At 44.2% G+C, this 21,177-nt stretch overlaps 1 protein-coding gene across 6 annotated transcripts; it reads left to right on the top strand.

Moving 5' to 3' along the window:
* The first annotated feature begins 2,045 nt into the window (after positions 1–2,045).
* TMEM170A (transmembrane protein 170A) lies at positions 2,046–20,966 on the top strand. 6 transcript variants are annotated; one of them, XM_011290251.4, is made up of 3 exons: positions 2,046–2,381; positions 16,146–16,247; positions 19,521–20,966. In XM_011290251.4, the coding sequence occupies exons 1-3, from the start codon at positions 2,249–2,251 to the stop codon at positions 19,649–19,651; spliced, it is 366 nt and encodes a 121-aa protein (XP_011288553.1). In that variant the 5' UTR covers positions 2,046–2,248; the 3' UTR covers positions 19,652–20,966. The 6 variants fall into 6 exon arrangements, with proteins under 6 accessions (XP_011288553.1, XP_003998304.1, XP_044902068.1 ...); XM_003998255.6 differs by having other exon boundaries at positions 2,065–2,381; positions 16,146–16,316; XM_045046133.1 differs by lacking the exon at positions 2,046–2,381 and adding an exon at positions 2,426–2,685.
* The last annotated feature ends 211 nt before the right edge of the window (positions 20,967–21,177 follow it).

The following is a 21,177-nucleotide window of genomic DNA, read 5'->3' as shown; positions in this document are numbered from 1 at the left end:
AGAGCCTAATGCCGGGCCCGAACTCACGAGCCGTGAGATCATGACCTGAGCTGAAGTCAGACACCCAACCGACTGGGCCACCCAGGCGCCCCCACGAGTTCTTAATTTAAAACAAATTTATCAATCCTTTCCTTTATAATCTTTGATTTTTCTATCTAGTTTAAGAGCTCCTTCACTATTGTGAAGTCATGACTATATTCGACATTGTCTTCTACAAGTTTTATAGTTTTGCATCTCTCTGTAAGTGAAACAAGTGAGATGGTTGGTAGAGTTCTAAAAAGGAAACAAGCGAAAAATCTAGTTGCTTCCTAATTTTCTTGCAGGCTTGTGTCTCCTGGACTTTGTATTGCCTTTCAGGTTTGGTTTTTTTTCCCACTAAGAGAAGAAAGAGGAACTTTCTTCACCCTGCCATTAAAAATTTGAGCTTCTTAACCATTTCGTCCATAGCTTGAGGTCAATTCCACTATTTTTCCTAGGACACTCTTCTTTCTTTTCTAATCTGGGGAGGTGGCTGCTAGGACTTAGGCACAGAAGTCAGTCTAACCCTCCAGATTAAATCCATGATTTCTTGTTTTGCACATCTTTCTCTTTCTCGGTCATCACTCCTTAACTTTGCCAGAGGACATACTCAGCTTCCTTAGAAAGGGCACATATGGGGTGCCTGGGTGGCTCAGTCGGTTAAGCGCTGGACTTTGGCGGAGGTAACGATCCCCCCGGTTCATGGGGCTGAGCCCTGCATTGGGCTCTGTGCTGACAGCTGAGCCTAGAGCCCGCTTTGGTTTCTGTGGCTCCCTCTCTCTCTGCTCCTCTGCCTGCCTTGCCCTGTCTCTGTCTCAAAAATAAACATTAAAATTTTTTTAAAAATTTAACGTTTATTTATTTTTGAAAGACAGAGAGAGAGAGTGTGAGCAGGGGAGGGGCAGAGAAAGAGAGAGACAGAGAATCTGAAGCAGGTTCCAGGCTCTGAGCTGTCAGCGCAGAGACTGACGTGGGGCTTGAACTCATGAACCCTGAGATCATGATCTGAGCCGAAGCCCACACTTAACCGACTAAGCCACCCAGGTGCCCCTAAAAGAATGTTTTTTAAAAGAAAGGGCACATCGAACATACATTTTCTGAGTCCTGCAAGTGTAAATGTCATTTTTTTTTAACCTCTCAATTCAGAATTTGGGGATAGACTTGTAAATTCAAAATAATGTTTCCTAATGTGATACACTATTGATTGTTATATAACCCTAAAATAATGTTTCTTCCACTTCTTACACACTCTCATGGTCTGAGAAATGTACCAGAAGATAGCATTAAATATTTCATGACTTTTCTTAATACTTACTATTTCCATTTTAGATGTTTCTTGGTTGATGCAAAATCCCAGTTGCAGTGTTGAGGAACGGACATTAGCTCTCAAAACAAAATCTTCAAGAGGGAACTCTAATAAACAATCTTGCTAATGTTCTTGAATTAATATTATGTAAAATACTATGAACTTTGCAAGCAATGCATTTCTTTAAAATTTGTTGACGTTTATGTTGAGAGAGAGAAAGAACAAGCTGGGGAAGGGCAGAGAGAGAGGGGAACAGAGGATCCAAAGCAGGCAGGCTCTGTGCTGACAGCAGAGAGCCAGATGCTGAGCTTGGATTTCCCCAACTGTGGGATCATGACCTGAGCTGAAGTCAGATGCTTAACCGACTGAGCCACCCAGGCGTCCCTGCAAGCAAGGCTTTTTACTTTAAAGAAAGTTAAGCTTTCAAAAAATTCACTTTCCTTCCAAATATTGGAGGTATTGGTGATGTCTTCCAGCCTCCTTCACCTGGCTGCTGAACCATCTGATTCTCATTGCTAGATCCGTTTGAAATCTACGAGCCGGGTCTGGGGAGGGTATGCAATTCCCCTACTGTCTTATAGGTGGCGCTGCAGAGAAGGGCAGAGCAGAGCACATCCTACTCTGGAGCAGGAGACACTTGCCCAGTAGGGGGCGTAGCCCGAGGGTGCCAGGTTTCGGTGAGCCGTACGCAACGTCAGGGGAGGGAACAATTCTCGCCCCGCCTCTGCCATCTGCAGCGTCCTGTGATTGGAGGAAGGTCCCATCACTTGGCTGAGCCGTTGAGGTGGGAGGAAGAGGGCCCCATCCGAGGGTGACGCTGAGGAGGTAGAGTCAGAGAGCGCTTTGGTCTGTGAGTGAGAGCGAGCGAGCCTCGGCAGCACTTCGGACGCTCCCCCACATCTCTCTGCGGTGAATGGCGGCGGGATGGAGCACGAGGGGAGCGGCGGCAGCGGAGGGTCGGCCGGGCTCCTACAGCAGATCCTCAGCCTGAAGCTCGTGCCGCGGGTGGGCAACGGGACCCTGTGCCCCAACTCCACTTCTCTCTGCTCTTTCCCAGGTACCGGCCCCGCCCCGCCCCGCGCTTGCGCACTCTGCGCTCCGTCGCCGCCGCCCGGCCGGGGGGCGCCCCTTCCCTCGCGGCGGTGTCCTCTTCGCCCCGCTGTCCCACTTTGTCGGGGCTGTATCCCTCCTGGAAGGAGGGTTCCCGCTCCCTCGGCGGGGAGCTGGGGGATGTAGCTCTTCCTCCGTCGCTTCCCCGCCGGCAACTCTGGCGGACCATTCCGACTCTGCTCTGGGGGCTAGAGCGGAGGGAGCGGCCGCGAGTGGACCCGTCACTGGAGGGAGCTCGGCCTCCACCCGAGGTGATGTTGCTGTTTGTAGTTTCCAGAAGCTCCAGGGTCAGACCGGGACCCGACAGAGCCCCGGAGGCGGTCGCGCCTGCTAGTTAGGGGCTCGAGGCGCCTGGCCGCTGTGGTCCGCGCCGGCCGCGCGGCTCTTGCAGCTCGGACGCCGAACCGTCCCGGCCGGGATGAGGGGCGGTCGGCACTCCGCGCTGCCCTGGTGTGTAATTTCGCCCCAGCCCCGGGTGCCCCCGGGTTGTCTGCCGATCGCTCCCACCTGCGTCCAAACGCACCCACTCCGCCAGCTTCTCTTTCGAGGAATCACTTTCTGAGACCTGTTGCCGAATTCCCCATTCCCGCGTTCGAGATCTCTGACACAGATGCGTTTTCACTCTCCTTAACGCCCGCCGGAGCTTCTGCTGGGCCTGATGTAAGGGTTTTTTCAAAATTGTAAGAAGGTAGAAAGCTGTCGATGCTCAGAAAACTGAGAGGAGCAGAAATGACTGGGGAAGGCTCATAAAGGCTTTGAGGGGAGGGCGCAGTTCTGTGTTGGACCTTTAAAAGGCCAGGAGACAGAACAGTGGCGATGGAAGGGTGAGGTTGGGTTGTCCGGCAAAGGTGACTGGGAGTAAACAATTCAGAACTGGGCCAGGGACCTGCAAAAGAAGAACGATTGGATTACTTACTGACTGCAGTCATAAACAAGGCACCTGTGATTTCTCTTCCACGGGGAAGCGACTGCCGGGCGCCATTCAGAGGACCCCCGGGACTTGGGGTGTATTTACCTGCCTAGTAGTTTCCCTGACAGCTTTGTGGGACAGCTGATGATAATAACCACGTTGGGGCAGATGCAGATGTTAGTTTGGAACTCTAGCTAAAATGATAATCTGGCAGCTCACGTTGTTTCAAAAGGTACTAAGAGCACATTTGACCGTGACAACAAATCTATGGCATTCTGGACACACTATGAAAAATGCAATGTACACACAGTCTGGAGGTTCTGCTGGACCAGATTAGTCTGTTTGTGTTTCCTTATTTTGAAATTTTCAAACATACTGATACATTGAAGTACTTTACTTCGACTCATTATTAACATTTTCATTCTTTTGCTTTATCTCTATATGCATATATGTGTGTGTGAATTGTGTATATACATACATACACACACGCACACAACATTTTTATTTTCTGCAGACCCATTAGAAAGGAAGTTACCGAAGTGATGATGCTTCATGCCTAATACTTCAGCATGTATCTTTTTTTAAATTTATTTAATTTTTTAATGTTTATTTTTCAGAGAGAGAGAGAGACAGAGAGTGAGCAGGGGAGGGGCAGAAGAGAGGGAGGCACAGAACCCAAAGCAAGCTCCAGGCTCTGAGCTCTCAGCACAGAGCCCAACGCGGAGCTCCAACTCACAGACCGCGAGATCACGACCTCAGCTGAATTCTGATGCTTAACCAACCGAGCCACCCAGGCTCCCCACATAGCTTTTTTCTTTAAAAAAACCAAACACGAAAAAACCCAGATCTAATCCAGGATCACACTGTGCATTTAGTTGCCATGTCTCTTTAGTCTCCGTGAATCTAGAACAGTTACTCCATCTTTGTTCCTTCACATTTTTGAAGAGTCCAGCCTAATTTCATAGAATGTCCTATAATTTAAGTTTATCGATCATTTTTTTCATGCTTACATTCAGATTAAACATTTTTGTTTAGAATCCTATCTAGACAGGTGATGTCCACTTCCCAGTGCATTATATCAGGAGACCTTTAACATCACGGTGTACCTTTACTAACACTGCTGTCAATAATCATTTGGTGAAGGTGGTGTTTATCGGATCTCTCTGCTGAAAGGGTACCTTAATCCTTTTGCGATAAGTCATATGTGAGGTGATACTTTGGAGCTGAATATTCTCCAGTCTGTCTATCTTTTAGTTGCCTTTTCTTTAAGATCGAGATAAGTGGATTTGGGACAGTAGTTAGACATTATGTCATAGCAGCTATGACAGCTATGAGAATTGTTTTGCTTTCAGAAAGTATTCTGAAAACAGGAAACTGCCACATGAGTTTATGGGCAGTTCTATTGATATATATATATATATATATATATATATATATATATATTGAGATATTATATATATATATATAGAGAGAGAGATATTGAGATATTTTATATATATATAAAATTTGGGGGAACTATTCATTCATATTCAGCAAGTATACATTGGGCCCAGTGCAGGCTCTGGGCTTGGGATATAAACATACATGAGATATAGCCCTTGATCTGAAGTTGATCAGAATGGGATGGGTAAACACTGTGTCCCTGCTGTGTCTCATCTTTAACTGGACTAATGGATGTTATAGGTACGTGGAATTTGATCCTTTTTGAGGCACCAAAGCCTGCTTACAGTGAGTTCTATTCATTGACCTGAATCTGGAATTATTTGTTTTGGCCTCACAGAAAAGGCTACTTGCACTTTACGACAAGTCAATATGGCAAAATCGTTGCTCTAAAATACTCTGTGGTCTGTCACCATCAGGAAGCTTTGAATTGATTTTTTTCACCTGCAGATGCAATTTAGCCGTTTAGACTGCTGCCTAACCCTCCCTATTCCAGGTTGTTCAGATTTCTTTTGTCATCGTTTTTTAGCAAATCTGAAAGGCAGATCTTGTCTTTTAGCAGGAATGATACGAACTTTCTGAAGGTAGGAATCTTTATTAATGGCAGTGTTAAAGCGTGTCCTGTGATAGTTAAACTGAAACCTACCTAGGGTTTGGTTGTGCCGTTGCCGGAGCCAAGAATGGGTCCCACTCAAGACCAGTTATTTATTCATTCACTCAGTAAGTATTTACTCAAGTGTCTGTTGCCTGCCTATTATTTTCTAGGTACCAAGTAAAGATGTGTAGTGAGCGAAACAAAGGAGGATAGAGAGAAAATGAAAGTATGGAAAGGAAGAGCTGGTGTTGTCAGACAGGAGGGAGATAGTAAGTGGCAGGTCTTGTGCGTCAGGTGGGGGAATGCCGTTACTTAGGTTCATGAGGAAGCTCTTGATGATGATGCTATTGGAGCTGCAATCTGAGGGACGTGAGGCACGAGCCATGCAGCTGTTGGGAGAAGCTTCTGGACAACGACACAGCAGGTTCAGAGCCCTGGCTCAGGAGTTTACTTAGGAAACATAAAGAAGGCCACCATGGAGGACGCTACATTGTGGACAAAGCAGGGAGGAAGAGGTGAGGTCACCTCCTAGAGGGTGGTATGGGAGGGTTTTGAGCAGAGGACGGATGATTTGACCAACTCCTGAGTGTTCAATTCAGTGGTTTTTAGCATCTGCAGAGTTTGCACCCATCATCACAAGTAACTTTAGAATATTTTATCACCCCAACAAGAAACCTCATCCTTGGGGCGCTGGTGTGGCTTAGTCAGTTGAGCGTCCAACTCTTGATTTCGGCTCAGGTCATGATCCCAGGATTGTGGGCTCAGGCCCCACGTTGGGCTCTACGCTGAGCATTGAGTCTGCTTAAGATTATCCATCTTTCTCTCTCTCTCCCTCTACCCCTCTCCCTCGCTTGTGTTTGCGCTCTCTCAGATAAAAAAAATAATAATAAAACAACCCCTCCCAATGTACTTCATATCCTTTAGCACTGATTTTCTGGCTTTGTGTGAATAGACGGAAGGCCAGATCAGGACCAAGAGGCCGCTGGAGTGAGACAGGCCAGAGGGTTACACTCAGAAACCAGCAGTGAGCAGGCAGTCAGGCAGTGGTGTCAGAAGAGGTGACAGCCCGCAGCGGGCAGTCCTGGTGGGAAGGCCATCACTGTTAAGGAGGAGTGGAAAGGTCTTTTGGGGAAAACTCCCTGCTTTCCTTTATTCTCACACTACTCCCACGTTCAACACATTCTGATACTGATCGTAGGGTTTTCTACACGTCTACCAATTCTGTGACACTAGTTGGGTGTCCTGAAGTTCAGTTCCTACTCTGTCTACCTGGAGTTAACACTAGATCCCACAGGTAAAGGGCTCAGTTTCCCCAGTTTGTATGCCAGTCAGAAGTCTAGGTGGTTGGCTGTGCTTCTGACCGGCCGGCTCTAAGTTGGAGGTTCCTATCACCCTCTTCCTTGGTTCAGTTAATTTTCTAGAGTAGGTCACAGAACCCAGGAAAATACTTTACCTACTAAATCAGTTTATTACACAGGATATTAAAGGATACAAATGAACACCAGATAAAGAGTTACATAGGGTGAATTCAGAAGGGATTCTGAACAAAGGAGCTTCTGTCCCTGTGGAGCTGGGGCCTGCCACCCTCCCAGGACATAGGTGTAGTCACCAAACCCGGAAGTTCTCTGAACTCCCTGCTTTGGGGATTATATGGAGGATTAATCACGTACACATGATTGATTATTAACTCCACTTCCAACCCTTCTCCCTTTCCAGAGGATGGAGGGTGGGGCTGAAAGTTCCATGCTTATAATCATGGCTTTCTGGTGACCATCCTGGAGCCTACCAAGAGTGCCTTCTGCGAACAAAAGAGGTGCCTGGAAATTCCAAGGGATTTGGAAGTTCTGTGTCAGAAACCAGGGTCAGAGAGTAAATATTAGGGGGTGCCTGGGTGGCTCAGTCAGTTGAGGGTCCTGTCATGATCTCACAGGTGCATGAGTTTGAGCCCCCCGTCGGGCTCAGTGCTGACAGTTCAGAGCCTGGAGCCTGCTTCAGATTCTGTGTCTTCTTTTGTCTCTGCCCCTCCCCCTGCTCATGCTCTGTCTCTCAAAAATAAATGTTTAAAAAAATAATAAAAGACTAAATATGAGAACAGAATATTTTCTAGCACCATTATTTTTTTCTTAAAAAAATTTTTAAATGTTTGTTTATTTGAGAGGGGGGTGCGGCAGAGTGCAAGAGGAGGAGGGGCAGAGAGCAGGCTCCAGGCTCTGAGCTTTCAGCACAGTGCCCGATGCAGGGCTCGAACTCACAAACCGTGAGATCGTGACCTGAGCCGAAGTTGGACACTTAAGCAACTGACACTTAGCACCATTATTTAAAGGGTTTTAGGAGCTCTGTCAGGAACTGGGGGCAGTAACCGATATATATGTATTTGATTTTGCAGGGGACCAGATAGACCCCATGGTGGGTAGGTGGGGTTCAGTAAGAGAGGGGTCTCACAGTGGGCAGTGTGGAGAGATGTAGGCTGATGGGCAATGAGTGTGAAGGCAGTCCAGCACTGAGTTGCAGGACCAGGTAGGACTACAGTTCCCAGGTTCCCTTAGAACCCTGGCTTCAGAGAAGCTGACCTTGTTCATTCGGTTGTTTGACCTGGAACATAAGATAGAGTGGGGCCAGCTAAAAGGATGGCTGAGTGCTGAGCCTCACCCTGCCCACTTGGCTTAGGCTTCTTCTGCTTCTCTGACTGGGGCCTGGTTGGTCTTGAGGCCTTGCTTAGAAGTTGGTTGACTCAGTTGTGGAGATTAGATAGGGAGCCAGCCATTACAAACCCTTTCTGTTAATAAAGAACTCACCTAGAGGAATCTGCAGTCTGTGTGGCTTATCCCTTTAACTGAACCATCTGTCTGAAAAACAGATTCTTAAAGGTAATAAGCTCCTTGTGGGCAGCATGTTTGTCTTGTTTTGTTTCACTCAAGTGCCTGACATAGGGGATGGGCTCAGTAAATACTTGATTGTTGAAAGAATAAACTCTTGGCGCTTGTATTTGTTTGCTATTGACACAGCAACAACTTACCACAATTTAGTGGCTTCAAACATCGTAGAGTTCTGGAGGCCTGAAATCCAAAATGGGTCAGCAATGCTGCCTTCCTTCTGAAGGCTCTAAGAAGAATTGGTTTTCTTGCCTCTTCCGTCTTCTACAGGTCACCTGCATTCCTTGCCTCTCGCCCCCTTCCTTCATCTTTAAAGCCAGAAGCATAGCATCTTCCAAGCACTGTGTCTCCAACCCTCCTGCCTCCTCCTACAAGCACCCTTGTGATTACATTAGGCCCACTTGGAAAAGCCAGTCTACTCACCTATCCCAGGACTCCTGACCTAATCACCTCTGCAAACTGCCTTTGCCACCTATTCATGGGCTCTGGGGATGAGTGTGTGGACATCTTTGGAGCCCAGTCTGTCACCAGTGCTTAATCTGATTGCCCCGTATAATTTTTTGTTGCAGATTAATTTTCTGATTTATACTTCAACATCAGGCAGTGCTAGGACTTCAGCCGTCAGAGTAAGCAAAGCTGAAGATAATGCGCTTGATTTGAAATAGCGAACAAAGAAATACTGTAAGATATGTAGACACAGATTTTTGACAGCATATTGAACCGAAGAAATGAAAAGTACTATGTGATGATCCATAAGTAGCTATTACGTAGATAGCAAATTAAGGTGCAGTAGGTTAAAGGGAAATCGCTTAGTTTTTTTTTAAGTGTTTTATTGATTGGGGTTTGCCTTTGCTATTAAGAGTCCTTTAATAATCTCATCCATCTGAAAAGTGTTTTGTAAACTAGACTACTCACCTAACATAATAAAGCCCTTTTTTTCCTCCTTAATGTGACTTAAGTGATGTTCTATAAGATTTGTAGGCACTGATGGAGCTAATGGATGCAGCTCAAGGTTGTAGGAGGGTGCGTGCGGTATGCTTCCCCTTCTCAGAAACTCCGGAAGTGCTGACCTGCTGTGCCACACCTTGTTTACAAATAGGCTTCTCAGCTTTCAGGAAAATTGAGATGTGGGTTGGTAGCCTAGCAGTCCTCCTCAGGCAGGTGCTGTGCACCAGGAAAATAGGGAAGGAGTGAGGGTTGGTGTTTTAGGCTGCTGTAACAAAATGCCATAGGGTGAAGTTTTTTTTTTAATTTTTTTTAATGTTTTTATTTATTTTTGAGACAGAGAGAGACAGAGCATGAGCAGGGGAGGGGCAGAGAGAGGGAGACACAGAATCCGAAGCAGGCTCCAGGCTCTGAGCTGTCAGCACAGAGACCGACGCAGGGCTCGAAATCACAGACTGCGAGATCATGACCTGAGCTGAAGTTGGACGCTTAACCGACTGAGCCACCCAGATGCCCCTAGGCTGAAGTGGTTTAAGTGGCTCAGTCCATTAAGCTCCTGACTCTGGCTCAGGTCATGGTCTCACGGTTTGTGAGTTTGAGCCCCACACTGGGCTCTGTGCTGACAGCTCAGAGCCTGGAGCTTGCTTCGGATTCTGTGTCTCCCTCTCTCTTGGTGCTCCTCCCCCACCCATACTGTCTCCCTTTATCTCTCAAAAATGAATAAACTTTAAAAAAATTTTTTTAAATTAAAAACTTATTTTCTCACAGTTTTGGAGCCTGGATGGCCATGCTGTGGTGAGGGCCCTCTTAGGCTGCCTTCTTGCTATGTCCTCACATGGCAGGGAGAGAGAGTGAGAGACAGAGAGAGAGGTCTCTCTTCCTTTCTCATCAGGCCTCGATCCTCTCGGACCCACTTTTATGCAGTTATCAATTTGGTATGTCTCTGGCAGATCAAGGCCTCACCTCCCAGCTCAATGCCCTGATGGTGCCGTGGCGTCCAGTATGAAGCCCGGCTCCAGCACCGCCTTGAGTTGCTCCAGAGAGCAGTGCTTACCTCTAAAACTTGGGGAGCTCCAGCAGGGCCCGAGAGGAGTGTCGGCTCAGTGGCGGGGTCTGAAGTCCGTTGTGGCAGCCAGCAGCCAGAATGGCAACTGCTCTGAGTTCTCAGAGGCAGATTTTGCATCCCATTGTCCACCCTGGGACGCTGGCGTTCCTGGTGCCATCATAGAATTTCACACGCTCGGTGGTGGGATAGAGGTCAGAGTCTCCACGTGATTTGGGGAGTAGCGGGTGAGGACTGTGGGATTGAAGATGGGGTTACTGCTTTGGAAGGGGACAGCATGGTTCTGTGCCATGGCGTGGGGTCAAGCTGGCGGCGGTGGAGTGCGAGGGGGCTTAGGCTGAAAAGACCAAGCTGCTGTCACTGAGCCGGGGTGCAGGAGAGGTGTGTGGGAACCAGAGCTCTGGTGGGGGCACACGTATTCGAGGGGCGGTTTCTGGACACTGTATTTTTACATATATTAGCTCTTTATGTTACATATATTTAGTTTTTAAGTTTGGGACCTTACTATGTAATCGCTTTATGCCCCATATTTCATGATCTAACTTGGCTTAGCAGAATTTGGCAAACCCTGTCAAACAGACCAGTTTCAACAGTATTATGAAATTTTTCTGAAGATAGATCTTGTTCGGCGGGGGGTAAAAAAAAAAGTCTCACAAACGGTTTGAAACTTTTTATAGCAATCTGTTTTTCACCAGAGCAAAAGTGCCAAAACACCCTCAGTCGTTTGTTATTTTTAATAAGCATTGAGCCCTAGATGGGGCACACCTGATACTTTCATTCAAAGCATGAACTAGGTGTCCTAATTCAGGTATGTGTCGAATATAGTGTTAATTGAAGCTTTAGGTGAGTCAAATTGAGCAAAGAATTAGTATAGCCATCGGTGACAATGCCAAGGGTGGCTTGGGGGCATTTGGCTGCCACCCACAACAAGAATAAGAAATTGGGAAGGAAACATGCACAGCAGTAATTCTTTTTTTTTTTTTTTTTTTTTTTTTTTTTTTTTGAGAGTGAAGAGTGAGTGGGGGAGGGACACAGAAGGAGAGGATCCCAAGCAGGCTCCGTGCTGTCACATGGGGATCGATCTCACGAATTGTGAAATCACAGTCAGAACTGAAATGGAGTCTGACGATCAACTGCCCAACCGTCTGAGCCCCCCGGCGCCCCCGCACAGCAGTCAATTCTTAGGACTGTTTCAGATGCAGCTTCAGATACAGCTTGCAGAAGAGCCCCTGGTCCTGCCCTTCCCGGTGTCCACGCTCCCCAAGCCAGTTAGTGCTCCTCGTCGTTTCTGTAATTGTTCATTCCAATCCCACCAACCTTCCCAAACTGTTCTTTTGGAAACAAAAGCCTTTTTTCTTCTTTTTCTACTTTCTTTTTTTTTTATATGAAATTTATTGACAAATTGGTTTCCATACAACACCCAGTGCTCATCCCAAAAGGTGCCCTCCTCAATACCCATCACCCACCCTCTCCCCCCTCCCACCCCCCATCAACCCTCAGTTTGTTCTCAGTTTTTAAGAGTCTCTTATGCTTTGGCTCTCTCCCACTCTAACCTGTTTTGTTTTGTTTTTTCCTTCCCCTCCCCCATGGGTTCCTGTTAAGTTTCTCAGGATCCACATAAGAGTGAAACCATATGGTATCTGTCTTTCTCTGTATGGCTTATTTCACTTAGCATCACACTCTCCAGTTCCATCCACGTTGCTACAAAAGGCCATATTTCATTTTTTCTCATTGCCACGTAATATTCCATTGTGTATATAAACCACAATTTCTTTATCCATTCATCAGTTGATGGACATTTAGGCTCTTTCCATAATTTGGCTATTGTTGAGAGTGCTGCTATGAACATTGGGGTACAAGTGGCCCTATGCATCAGTACTCCTGTATCCCTTGGATAAATTCCTAGCAGTGCTACTGCTGGGTCATAGGGTAGGTCTATTTTTAATTTTCTGAGGAACCTCCACACTGCTTTCCAGAGCGGCTGCACCAATTTGCATTCCCACCAACAGTGCAAGAGGGTTCCTGTTTCTCCACATCCTCTCCAGCATCTAGAGTCTCCTGATTTGTTCATTTTGGCCACTCTGACTGGCGTGAGGTGATACCTGAGTGTGGTTTTGATTTGTATTTCCCTGATAAGGAGCGACGCTGAACATCTTTTCATGTGCCTGTTGGCCATCCGGATGTCTTCTTTAGAGAAGTGTCTATTCATGTTTTCTGCCCATTTCTTCACTGGGTTATTTGTTTTTCGGGTGTGGAGTTTGGTGAGCTCTTTATAGATTTTGGATACTAGCCCTTTGTCCGATATGTCATTTGCGAATATCTTTTCCCATTCCGTTGGTTGCCTTTTAGTTTTGTTGGTTGTTTCCTTTGCTGTGCAGAAGCTTTTATCTTCATAAGGTCCCAGTAATTCACTTTTGCTTTTAATTCCCTTGCCTTTGGGGATGTGTCGAGTAAGAGATTGCTACGGCTGAGGTCAGAGAGGTCTTTTCCTGCTTTCTCCTCTAGGGTTTTGATGGTTTCCTGTCTCACATTTAGGTCCTTTATCCATTTTGAGTTTATTTTTGTGAATGGTGTGAGAAAGTGGTCTAGTTTCAACCTTCTGCATGTGGCTGTCCAGTTCTCCCAGCACCATTTGTTAAAGAGGCTGTCTTTTTTCCATTGGATGTTCTTTCCTGCTTTGTCAAAGATGAGTTGGCCATACGTTTGTGGGTCTAGTTCTGGGGTTTCTATTCTATTCCATTGGTCTATGTGTCTGTTTTTGTGCCATTCTACTTTCTTTTAATAATAATTCTGTAAAAGCCAGTAAGCAGCTAGAAAAGCTTTTTAAGAAAAATCAAAGTAAAAAGTGAATTGTCATTAGCCCTACCCCAACGTATCCCACTCCCCAGAAATAAGGCTCTTTTGTAGCTTGCCAGCATGGAGCATGCGTGGGGCCCAATAGGGCTCTGCCTCAGCCCCCACTGGCACTGTGGGCTCTGGCAAGTTCCTTCCCTCCCTCTGCCTCTGTTTCCTCAGCCAAGAGCCAGGGATATCATGTGCCTCACAGAGTTGTTTAGAAGATTGCACTGGTTAAGATTTGTAAAGCACTTAGAACAGCGCCTGCACATGTCCTCAATATTTATTAAGTACACCTACATCCAGACTGTTTTCCGAATTCATAGACTTATGCACACGTTTGTTTCTTTTGTTTTTATAAAAACAGAGTCTTCTGTACACTCTTCTGGAACTTTTTTTTTTTTTTTTTACTTCCCACTGTGGCTTGGGCATCTTATCCCATCAGTATATAAAGATCTATCCCATGTTTTTACATGATAGTATAATGTTACAGTATGTAGGGGCGCCTGGGTGGCCCAGGCAGTTAAGCATCCAACTTCAGCTCACGTCATGATCTCACGGTTCATGAGTTCGAGCCCCGTGTTGGGCTCTGTACTGACAGCTCAGAGCCTGGAGCCTGCTTCGGATTCTGTGTCACCCTCCTCCTCTGCCCCTCCCCCACTTGCACTCTCTGTGTGTGTGTGTCTCTCTCTCAAAAATAAAAAAAATTTTAAATGTTACATTATGTAGCTGCACCAAAACATGTTTGACAAGTCCTACACTGATGGACGTACAGTTGGCATCTAGTCTTTGCCATTACAGACAATGCTGCCGGGAACCCCTTGTTATCTCCGGCCTTGCCTGCATGTGTATTCCTGTCGGATGTATTCCTGGAAGTAAAGTCTCTGTGGCAAAGGTGTGCACACTGGACTTTCTTGGATACACCCTTCTAAATTACCCTCCAGAAAGGTTTTCTAGTTTGTACTCCTATTGGGAGTGTAAGGTGGGGCCTGTGAAATAGTGTCCGGACAACCCTTTACTGCTCAAAACCTTTAATGGTACTTTTAGGGCTTTCACACTGAAGTCTTTAGTCTGGCCTTGAAAGCCCACCATAGTGTGATCCGATCTGTCTTTGTAGCTTTTTTTTTTTTTTTTTTTTTTTTAAGTAGTCTCCACGCCCAATGTGGGGCTTAAAGTCATGACCCTGAGCTCAAGAGTCACATGCTGTACTGACTGAGCCAGTCAGGCGCCCCTATCTTTGTAGCTTTAACTGCTTTTAATCTTATAAACCCTCTGTTTTAGTCAGGACACTTGTTTTTACTACGGGAAGTTTTGCCCCAGGAGGACATCTGGCAAAGTCTGGAGATAATTTTGGTCATTGCAACTGGGGGGAGGCCAGTACTGGCATCTAGTGGGGAGAGGCTAGGGTGCTGCTCCGTGTCCTGCGATGCACAGGACAGCCCCACAACAAAGGGTTGACTGGTCCAGATGTCGGTAGTGCTGTGGTCCGGAATCTCTAAGTTTAAGCTGTTGACTGGTCTCTGAAACTGCCTGTTACTTACCTGCTCCTAGCGCAAGGATGGACAATATATTTTATCTCACGTGACACCTTCATTGTATCCATGCGGGTAGCTAAGGGGCTATTTTGAGAATTCTGAAGGCTTGCCTGGGTTCACTGAGGGGAATTGCTCTGTCTACTGTTTACCAGATTGCAAAGTCTTGAGGGCAGGGTGGTATCTCCTCCTTTTTTGTATTTTCTGAGGTGGCTCATGCATAGGTTTTTAGACATAGTTGGTGATCATATATTTTAATGTTGCCTAAATTACAGTCATCTTAAAAGTCAATTAGACATTCTCCCTTGGAACTAGTTGCGCTAACCTGCCCCCTCACTTATGTGCCGTTTGTCTCTAAGGCAGACATTTATATTTTCTGGTATTTATTTCATATCTTAAAGAGCTTTGCTATTCTAAGACGTGATGGCCTGATATGAATTTATGTATGTATGTATGTATGTATGTATGTATGTATGTATGTATTTAGGACCTTTATCCGTGGTAACCTATATTAAAAACATTGATCACTTACATGTAACACCCAGTGCTCATCACAAGTGTCCTCCTTAATGTCCATTACCCGTGTAGCCTGTGCCCCACCCACCTTCCCTTCAGCAACTCTGTTCTTTATAGTTAAGAATAGTTACGAGTCTCTTATGGTTTGCCGCCCCTTCTGTTTTTATCTTATTTAATTTTTCCTTCCATTACCCTGTGTTCCTTTGTTTTGTTTCTTAAATTCCACCTGGGTGAAATCATATGGTATTTGTCTTGCTCTAACTTACCTCACTTAGCATAATGTACCCTAGTTCCATCCACGTCATTGCAAATGGTGAGATTTCTTTTTTTTTTTTTTTTTTTTTGATGGCTGAGTAGAAAATGATTGTTGTGGAGTACCTGGGTGGCTTGGTCAGTTGAGCATTCAGCTCTTGATTTTGGCTCAGGCTATGATCTCATGGCTCATGAGCTCAAGCCCCACATCAGGCTCTGAGCTAACAGTGCAACGCCTACTTGGCATTCTCTCTCTGTCTCTCTGTCGCTCTCTCTCAAGATAAAAAAAATTTTTAACTTAAAAAAATTTAAAAAAAGGAAACGACTGTTGAATGAATAAAACTGTACAGCTTTTCCATCGTAGAAGTCTAAAATGATTGATCATTTTAGGGGTTGACCAAGTTCTTCTGGAAATGGCCAGATAGTAAATATGTCAGACTCTGCAGGCCACGTGCTCTTTGTCACTGTTTCAGCTCTGCTCTTGTAGTCTGAAAGCAGGCCTAGACAAGATTTAAATGAATGGGCATGGCTGCGTTCAGTGAGAGTGTATGCACAAAACCAGGTGGTGGCCTGAAGGCCGTGGTTTGCTAATCCCTCTAGAACCATCAATATTTAGATATTTGACTGCTGAACCTACCTGGCACCTGGATGGCTTTGAAAATGAAATAAGCGGGTATGATGACGAGCCCTTGGTAATTCCTGTACTGGGAAAGTCTGTGACTTGTGACCTTTCTTTGCTTTTCCTTGTAGAGATGTGGTATGGTGTGTTCCTGTGGGCACTGGTGTCCTCTCTCTTCTTCCATGTCCCTGCTGGATTACTGGCCCTCTTCACCCTCAGACATCACAAATATGGTAGGTTCATGTCTGTAAGCATCCTGTTGATGGGCATCGTGGGACCAATTACTGCTGGAATCTTGACAAGTATGTTAGACATTAAAATACCAGTCATACGTTTCCTATGACTAGTCACTTAATTTCAGGACCCATTTTAGAAACATGTCTGTGTGAAATGAAGAAAAAAGGGTGGCTTTTAACCATGGGCGCTTTCTTTAGCGTACTGTTTTTCTCTTATCTGTAACCCCCGCCTCCCCCTCCTATGATTTGGCTAACATCTTTGACTTCCGAAGTTGTATTTTCTCTCACTGGCTTCAGATAAGCCATGTGAGGCTTTTGAGATGTAGTAAAACTACATTTTGAAATCTAGTAAAAGGTGTTTATTTTTTTGGAAGCTACTGCTCCTTTCTTGTCAGCTATCAGTTGACCGATGGCATCGAAAGATTGTTGACGAGGCCCTTCTCCTCACTCAGGATGAATAATAATTTTTTGAGGATGGAAGAATAATTCTAGTTCAGAAAAGTACCTGATGTGAGGCATCTGGGTGGCTCAGTCGGTTGAGCATCCGACTTCAGCTCAGGTCATGATTTCATGGTTTGCGAGTTCGAGCCCCACACATGGTTTGCTGCTGTCATTGCAGAGCCTGCTTCAGATCCTCTGTAACCTCCCCTCTCTGCCCCTCCCCCACTCGTACTCTTTCAAAAAAATTTTTTTTTAATGAATGGTACCTGATTTGTCTTCTGGTTATTTTTTTCCCGTCAAAACTTTCTGAATAAGAATTGGAGGGGCGCCTGGGTGGCTCAGTCAGTTGAGCGTCGGACTTCAGCTCGGGTCATGATCTCATGGCTTGTGGGTTCGAGCCCCATGTCGGGCTCTGTGCTGACAGCTCAGAGCCTGGAACCTGCTTCAGATTCTGTTTCCCTCGGTCTCTGCCCCTCCCCCGCTTGCACTCTGTCTCTGTCTCTCTCTCTCAAAAAATAAATAAACATTTAAAAATAAATTGGAATAACACAGGCACCTGGGTGGCTCAGTCGGTTGAGCTTGGCTTCAGCTCAAGTCATGATCACACAGTTCGTGGGTTCGAGCGCCTCATCAGGCTCTGTGCTGACAGCTCAGACCCTGGAACCTGCTTCGGATTTTGTGTCTCCCGCTCTCTCTGCCCCTCCCCCGCTCATGCTCTGTATCTCTCTCTCTCTCTCTCTCTCTCTCTCTCTCAAAAATGTTAAAAAAATTTTTTTAAAGAACTGGAATAAATTATAAATTGTTTTTACTTGTTTTTGGCTTTTGCTGATATCATAAGGATGAGAATCAGTTTAGGTCATTTTTAAGCTCATGATTAAATATAAATATATTTTATATAAATTAAAAGCTCCAGAAACCAAAACTAAAAACACTCCATTATCACATCCCTAAGTGAAAACCTCAGTTTGCATTTTGGTATATGCTTTCAGACTTTTTTCCAGGTGCACATGTAAACATAAATACATGCTGAAAAGATAGAAACACAACATTCCTGCTAATTTGTAATTTTTGTGTGAGTGTGTGCATTTAAGCCTTGAGCTCTAAATGGAACTGCCCCTCTGCCTTTTCTTTGACTTGAGGTTTTTTTTCTTTTTGAGGACAAAGTGGCCTCATTTCTTTGTGTTCTGTAGGTGGTGAAACCTTTGTGATAACAGGAGGAGGAGGCCAGTTTTCTCTTGTCTGCGTTAAGGTGTTTCCATAACTGGCTTTATATAGTATTTTTAACTGTATCACCTGCTGCTGCTCTTTAGAGACCCTCTGTTCCAGTTTCCTTATTGGATTACCGGCTCCTAGGAGCTGTCTCAGATTTCTCATCAGTAAAATAAGGATAATTCTACCCTCCTCAGATGCTGTGTGATGATAAAAGGAAATAATGTTTATTTAAAGTACTTAACATAATACCTAACACTTAGGAATCGTGCAATAAATGTGTCCATTCTCTCTTTAAGACTCTGCTGAAGAGAGTCCATTTCCTTCCCATTTTACTGCTCCTCCTGGTGTGCTTTTTTCCGTTCTTCCCTTCTTCATCATCTAGGCCCCACCTTAGGGCCTACTTCAAGTTTCTTACACTTCTTTCTACCCAACCCACTTGTTTTGGAGCTAAATTATGAAGGGGCCTGATGCAGCAGGTGCCTTGCAGATGTTAATAACATAGGCACTGTATGCATAGGCACTGGAGGTGGGCATTTGAAAGTCACAGATGTTCCAGGCAACCAATACAGATACTGGTTAATTTGCTCTTTCTTCTTCTTCGAATTTGTTAATATGTTTTCATATCACATGTGTAAAATGTGTAGGCATTTGATTGAGATGCTGTATGTTGTCTTGTATTATTCAAAATCTGTTTCATGCTGTGCTTTCTCTGTTCCAGCTTGATCTGAGTATCATGAGAATAGGGATCTTAGAAAACATACAGGCAAATACCTGTTTGCAGGAATGAACACACTGACCAAGGAGGATTCTGTTTGGAATGGTCTTTGAGAGGAGGGTCATCTGGGAACTTTGGATCTATTATTGTCAAACTAATGAAATCTTGGCTCTCTCAATACAATGCTGAGTCCCTGTAACAATTCATCTGGGTTTCTAGGGAGGTACAGATGTTTGTGTTTGGTTTACTCCGTTTCTAGAAAGTTGTGGTGACTTAACGTAATAAAGACGATTAATGATGTGGGGAACAGAAAGGACCCCCTTAGCACCTCTGGCCTCATGCCCTTTGAATTAGTAACAACTTCATAAACGTAGAGTCACCCTTTCCTTTTCCCTCTGCTCCTCCTCCGTCCACTTGGGGAGGGGAGCTGAGTACAGTAGAAGGCAGAGCGGGCATCTCTGGCTTTTTCTGAAATATTTCTTGCTCGGTTTCCCTGGAAAGTTTCATTGGCATTCATTACCAAAATTTTATTAGGTACCTGTTAAATGCTAAGCATGGCAAATAAGAGATGTTTTTGTGATGAGTTTGTAATCAGGTCATGTGGAAATTTGTGATTTGGGTTATGATTTCCAGATTATTTTATTCAGTAAATCCGGGAGACTCCATTTTAAGGACTCACTTTTCAACGTCTGAAAGCACTAATCAGTAATTTATAAGTCGTATGGAGAATACTTAAAATCTAGAGAAAAGTATAGGGAGAATAAGACATTTCTATGATATTTAAATTTTAATGTAAAAAAATCTGGAATATTCTACTTAGGGTAGGATTTTAAGTAGTGTATTTTCCTGATTATATTAACCTTGATTTTTTTTTTTTTTAACACTCTTGAATTTTTAAACAGGTGCTGCAATTGCTGGAGTGTACCGAGCAGCAGGAAAGGAGATGATACCATTTGAAGCCCTCACCTTGGGCACCGGACAGACATTCTGTGTAGTAGTGGTCTCCTTTTTACGGGTTTTAGCTACTCTATAGCAAACACCCTTATACCCCGATGGCAAACCTCAGTTTTACAGAATCCTCAAAAAGAATACATTATGGAATGTAGTGTTTTCTTAATTCTTCAAATGGAAGAAACTTGGATGAAGAAATACATGTGAAGAACGACATTTCAGACCTTTCTGCGATTTGAAGCTCCAGGAATTGAAGATCTTACTGGACTCTTACTGTTCTCAACCAAAACAAATCAAGTGGGTTTTTTTTGGAGAGGGGGGGGGCGGTATTTAAGTAGTTTTACAGGTGCACCTTTACCCAAGCTAGGTCAACAATGCTTCTAGCTTGACATCCTTTGCACTGAAATGTATAATAATCTGTGAGAAAATGCAATGTTGCCTATAACAGAGAAACTATGAAAAATACTGGTTTCTTTCCGAACAGAGTATACCATACTAAAACCTTATTTAATCTAATCTTGATTAGAATTTGGCAGACTCTTCTTTTGCTAAGTCTTCATGACAGTAAGTGCCAAGTAGGTTTTGGTTGAGTAGAGCTTTGAGAACAAATTTGGTGAAACAGAACAGGAAAAAACCCTACAACACAAGTAGTGGCTTCAGTTCCACTGCTGAAAGAAAAAGAAGATGATGTGACATTTTATGGAAAACTATCTTGACCTCTGATTACTTAACATATTTTAAGAGATGTGAATCTATTGTTTTGTACATTTTATCAGAATAAGCTAGCTGACTGAGACTTTTTTGCCTCCCAAGTTCCTGTACCCCTTTTCTTGTCACTTTCATTCTCTTGATTTTGGTTAATTGGAAATAGACCCTATTAAATAGCTTGAGTTCAAAATTTTAAGCCAGATTGGTTAGGATGCTGTTTGGACAGTGAGGTACCAAAAAAATTGTTTTTTGTTTAAACATTGTTACAGTTTTTCTTAGTGACTTTAGTTGAAATTGTTGAAATGTAGCTTAAACTAGGGTAGAGGTTATTGATTTCTTAGTCTTAATATGGTTACCACTTTTACAGTATTGGGGGTCACTCCCAGAAAGTGCCTAAAATTTAATTTTCAGATATACTTCCACATTTTACATTTCCCTTCAAGAGACTCTATTTCCTTACAGAGAATTAAACATCGTTTCTTTAATCCAATTTTAGCTATCTTAATTTTTCTTCTGCCTAAATTGCTTTTTTATTAAAATGTCTGAAAACTGTGACCTTCAAAAGAAAAAGGAGAGCAAAAATTAGATCTCTAAATTGATCCTTACCACCTAACTGCGTTGTATGGAATACAGTCATTCTGTTTTCAGAATAGTTTCTGATTCATTAAACCTGATGTTTTTAAAGGTAAGCTTTCATTGTGACAGTAAGGCTAACGGCCCACGAGGTCATGTACACACAAACAGTATCTATTCCATTTAAAGCAATATGCCCTCCAGCTTCTGATTGAAAATAGCCTGGAAGATGAACTTATCAGGGAAAGTCAAAAAGGAAAAATTACAAAGAGGTCACAAAATTAACTGGAGATTTCCTTCTAACTAATAGGCCATTAGACCACTTAT

Source organism: Felis catus, chromosome E2 (genome assembly GCF_018350175.1).
Source record: "Felis catus isolate Fca126 chromosome E2, F.catus_Fca126_mat1.0, whole genome shotgun sequence".
NCBI classification, from domain to species: domain Eukaryota; kingdom Metazoa; phylum Chordata; class Mammalia; order Carnivora; family Felidae; genus Felis; species Felis catus.
This window is presented reverse-complemented; position numbering and strand designations above follow the sequence as displayed.